At 31.9% G+C, this 5,605-nt stretch overlaps 1 protein-coding gene across 1 annotated transcript in view; it reads left to right on the forward strand.

The window, feature by feature from the left end:
• Positions 1-2,014, forward strand: part of LOC106464606 (exosome complex component RRP4-like) — a 12,056-nt gene extending 10,042 nt beyond the window's left edge. Inside the window, exon 8 of the mRNA XM_013924763.2 lies at positions 669-2,014. Within this exon, the coding sequence (XP_013780217.1) occupies positions 669-749 (81 nt within the window). The 3' untranslated portion in view covers positions 750-2,014. The remainder of the gene's footprint in view (positions 1-668) is intronic.
• Positions 2,015-5,605: the final 3,591 nt, after the last annotated feature.

Here is a 5,605-nt window from a genome sequence, read left to right on the forward strand (position 1 = left end):
GAATACTTTTAAACACACACATATATATATACATATATAAACAGACACGTACAAAGAAACATTTATTTTGCTGAAGGAAGTGAATAATAAAAGTGAAACAATAAAAACAACTTCAAAATATTTTGAAGTCATTTATATATTGTATAATTTATATGTATATTTATATACATGTTGCTATTATTATCATTATTAGGTTAAAAAAATAATAGTAAAAATAGAACTTCCTGTCAAATTTTTTGAAGAATTTGTTTAAAAAATGTATTTATTATGGTGCTAGGGAATGTATTATGACTAAAATCTCATCATATTAATACTTTCTTTAGGATTACGAAAAGTCTACTGAGAGCTTAGAAAATGTTTTGATTAATTTTTTACAAGTAACAGTAATGTTTTTTCTCAAATGCTTTATAAATTTTTTAATGCTTCATTGAATCTTTATTAACTTAATGCAAAGACTATACTTAAAAGTATGGGTATATATAAGACTTTTTTTAAACTTTATTTTGAACAGAAAAGATGATTGATACTTGAGAATATATTTTCATTATCAATTGAAGCACAGTATATATAACTGTAGAACTGTCATGATATACAATAACATATTTATGTTTGCACATATAAAAAAAAATACTGCAACTTTAAATGTTTTATGTTAATTTTTCTTTTAGTGTAAAGATATAATGAAACCTGAGGTTATGTTGGAAATTAGTCAGCTTGTACGTCAGCGACTGGAAATTGAAGGATTGTAAAGTTCATTGTTCAACAACTGAAGCTAAGACCAGTAAATTCTTAATGGATATTACCTATTGATTTTTCTTGTAAATATATCTTTTTCATGATGGTATTATATTGTTTTATTCAGATTTGCAATAACTTCAATTAATGATTCTAATTTTTCATAGGACTTATTGATCAATATCGAAAAAGAAGTGTAGAAATTTCAATTTTTTTAAAACTAAAATCTTTAAATCATTAGTAGTTACTTAATTTTTGTAGATGTAAACAAAATTGGATGATCATTTTGTGGTTTTTTTTTAATGATTTTACTAATAATTGATAAGAGATTTGTTGATTTGGTTTATAACAAATTTTTTTTTGCCAGTCTACTGAATGTTTCACATTTGAGATAAAACTTTAAGATATACTAGAATAAAGAAAAACCGTACTTGTAATAAATTTACATTATATTAATAGGCCATTCTGTTTTTTAAATTCAAATTTCATTTAAAATATCTATAGTATAACTAGTAACCTCAGAAGTGACTCGTGACTCATTCTTATATAAAACAGTGAGAAGCAAGAGAGTCGTTAACAGAGTCACCTGAAAACTTTCAGACCAAGAATAAAGTAACCAAAAATATGTTTTCTTGAATGTATTGAAGATCCTGAAATAGTTGTAAAGTCATAGATGATTAGAAAGTGTGCATAAATTATAGATCATGGTCATTAGTCAAAATGTTAAACCACTTTATGCTGAAATTATATAGATATTGTTTAGGTTTGAACTGTAATAAACAAACAAATAGTGAGTGCCTAAACATAAAAAATTATTACAACTAAACCTGGTATTACCAAAATTGTGAAAGAGATATTAATATCAAATTCCAATACTGTCTTAGATGTTGTTTTTTGTATGGAACTAACCACCGAAGTCATGTAAAAAGAAATATTTAAACTACCATGAATTACAAGATAAAGCTGTAAACTTTACCTAAATTTTAGGATTGAATTATTTTTAGTTAAATTACATGAAGTAACTACAACTGAAATTATGAAGAATTAGAATCAAAATATAATTTATAAGGTAATACAATCAGAGGATGCAGACTTTGAGAGTATTATTGCGTACTAAAGTTTAGTCACTTTTAATACTATCTTCTACCAATAGAGTTTATAAAATGAAAATTTTGCCTACAAATGATGGCAAAAAAAATATTTAGTGTGGAAGTTGTTTCTTGTAATAGAATTACCTTAGGGATATTTATAAATTGTGTGGTACCCACTTTTTCTTTTACTTGTCTGGGCCCACTTGTTTCATTTCTCTGAAAATAAGGTCATTTCTTACAATGCTTCTTTTTTACGTGAATGCCATCTTTAACCTTCAGTATGTTTTTTATCATTATAGGGCGTGGTTAGGGCGCTCGACTCGCAATCTGCGGGTCGCGGGTTCGAATCCCCATCACACCAAACATGCTCGTCCCTTCAGCTGAGGGGGCATTATAATGTGACGGTCAATCCCACTATTCGTTGTGAAAGGGTAGCCCAAGAGTTGGAGGTGGTGATGACTAGCTGCCTTCCCTCTGGTTTAACACTGCTAAATTAGGGACGGCTAGTGCAGATACCTCTCGTGTAGCTTTGCGCGAAATTCAAAACAAACAATTATCATTATAAGATGTAATAAATATTAAATGTGACGTTGTTTAAAGTTGTAACTGGCTGTTTTGTCATAAAAACTATGTTTTTTTGCTAAACCTTCAAGATTCATGTTTTTCACACTTCAAAGTGCTTTATTATAAATGTTCACCATGAGAAAGGCATCAAATGAACAATGTACACTAATCTTATATACACCTTAGGTATCAGCCAACAACATCACTTGTTAGAACCAGTTGGATGGTGACATGTTATAAATTTCATTATGTAAATAAATTGGGTACATTTTACTTATAGAACTAAAAATGTTTTGCCACATTGCTTATTGAGTGGTCTATAAGGTTTACGCTGAAGTAATTTTGGCAAGACATTCAGTCATGTTGAAGGAATACAGATGTGAACCAAAAGGGTGAAGGCACATATTAAAATCACGTAATTGTATATTAAGAAGATACCTTCAAAAAAGATGCCGTAACTTTCACCAAGTGCCATAAATTGTAGAATTAGTCCAGTTGCCATGTGTCTGACGATCCTTTTCCAGATGACGGTGAAACTAATAGAAGCAACCATTTCTCTTCCACTCATGGGAACCAAATTTTAAATGTTTTAAGTCTGAACATTGGATCAAAGGGAAACTTTTATGCCAAATGTGTTACATACCTTAAAAATACTGAGCTAATTATCGTATCATTTAAAACATGAACCTAATCATCTGTTACTCGCAGAAAAACTCATTTTAAGAAGTATTCTTGTAGCTGTTTAGATATACTTAAATACACCTACATTTATTTCTTCTTACTTACAGGAAATGTTGATTTGAATTTTTGTTTGACTTCCTTTACTTCTGTTGAGCTATCTTTTGAGTGTCGTTTGATTTTGTGCAGGTTTAAAAAATGGATTCTAGTCATAAAAAGATAAATTATTTCTCAGATTATTGGACAATCTAAGAATTTTCTAAAATAGTAATCAAGAATCATGAAAAATATGCTTACTTTGTAGTGAAATTGAAAACTAAATGACAAAGATGACATAAATTGTTTTATTGTCTACTTAACTTGACTTGATAGGTTTTAGTGTCTAGTTAACTTGACGTCATAGGTTGTATTGTCTAGTTAACTTGACGTCATAGGTTTTATTGTCTAGTTAACTTGACATCATAGGTTTTATTGTCTAGTTTCGTCATCATATTATGATAAAGGCATGCAACTGAGTTTTCTGTGCTATATTTGTTTTGAAAGTAGTAATTAAACTATTTTTTCTCAAAGACACTATCACTAAAGAGACACACCAGGTTAATGGGTGAAAGTAGTAGTGTTCTGTTCTTTTACCACACATATTTTTGGAGGGAAGTAATAATAATGAAAAAACATTATTTAGCAATGAGCTCTGTTTAAACATATATTATTTCTATATTTCTTAATAGTTTCATTTTTAGAGGCTAGGTAGCAGCACAATATGTTCCATAACAACAGTTTGGATTTTTTAATAGGAAAAACAAAATATCTGCCATCCGAATTTCGGTAAATAATAAAGAATTATTTAAAGCAAAATTTAAGGTCTCAAACTGCATAAACCATTTTACTATCGATAGCTTCAGTGGGACTGTAACACAGAGTGATCATCTTAGGATTAACAAAGAGTGATCATTCTAGGGTAACACAGAGTGACCATCCTAGGATTAACAAAGAGTGACCATCCTAGGGTAACACAGAGTGATCATCTTAGGATTAACAAAGAGTGACCATCCTAGGGTAACACAGAGTGACCATTTTAGGATTAACAAAGAGTGACCATCCTAGGGTAACACAGAGTGACCATCTTAGGATTAACAAAGAGTGACCATCCTAGGGTAACACAGAGTGATCATCTTAGGATTAACAATGAGTGACCAACCTAGGGTAACACAGAGTGACCATCTTAGGATTAACAAAGAGTGACCATCCTAGGGTCAGAGTGACCATCTTAGGATTAACAAAGAGTGACCATTCTAAGGTAACAAAGAGTGACCATTCTAAGGTAACACAGAGTGACCATCCTAGGGTAACACAGAGTGACCATCTTAGGATTAACAAATAGTGACCATCCTAGTGTAACACAGAGTGATCATCTTAGGATTAACAAAGAGTGACCATTCTAGGGTAATACAGACTGACCATCTTAGGATTAACAAAGAGTGACCAACCTAGGGTAACAGATGTGACCATCCCAGGGTAACATAGAGTGACCATCCTAGGATAACGCAGTGATCATCATATACCAAATGTTATTGCCTAAGTTGTATACACACACATGCATCAGTTATGTGTTATCTTTGAAACAGTACAAGAAATATGGACTCACAAGACCAGCGTCCATATCAGGTGCTCAAGATGCTGAAACAACCATCGATGACAATCTGCGGGTCACACGATCGAATTCCATCACTGAACGTATTCCAGCTTTTATCCGTGAGGGCATTATAATGTGACGGTTATTCCTATAATTTGTTGGTAGAGAGTGGCCAAAGAATTAGCTAGTTGCCTTCTCACTAGTTTATCACTTCAAAATTAGGAACGGCTAGCGCAGATAGCTTTCGATTAACCTTGTGGGAAATTCAACGAACAAAAGGTGGACACGAAAAATGTAAAACTATTGGACTCACTCGTAACACAGCCATGCCCCATAATTGCAGAGCACTATTTTTTTGGCGGTAACGGGGTGCAATTCACAGAACCACTGGGCCTTGTCTTTTAAATACGAGGAGAACAAAACTAAGTTTTGAAAAACTTAATATAAAATTCAAACGAAGTTTAATAATATTAATACAGTAGAAAAAATAAAGTTGACTGGAAATTACAAAAAAATGAAGATATTCATACTTATATAATAATGGCATTTCAACCACACTATTGCTTTCTATATAAAAGGCCTAATACTAATGTTTTCTGATAATTAATTAATGATAATTAATGTGTAATTAATTATAATCACGTTACGCCGGTTTGAAATACTTAAATGCATTAAAGTAGCCATTATCATCATAGTCCTGGGGCCAGGTGGTTAGGGCGCTCGACTCACAATCTGTGGGTCGCGGGTTCGAATCCCCGTCACACTAAACATCTTTCGGCCGTGGGGGCGTTATAATCATCTTCACAGAATGTATCTTTCATTGCAGATGTCTACGGACATACAACACTAAAATCAGGGGTTCGATGTCCCCTCGGTGGACACAACAGATAGTTGGATGGGGTTT

This window comes from Limulus polyphemus, unplaced genomic scaffold (genome assembly GCF_000517525.1).
Source record: "Limulus polyphemus unplaced genomic scaffold, Limulus_polyphemus-2.1.2 Scaffold1700, whole genome shotgun sequence".
NCBI lineage: Eukaryota > Metazoa > Arthropoda > Merostomata > Xiphosura > Limulidae > Limulus > Limulus polyphemus.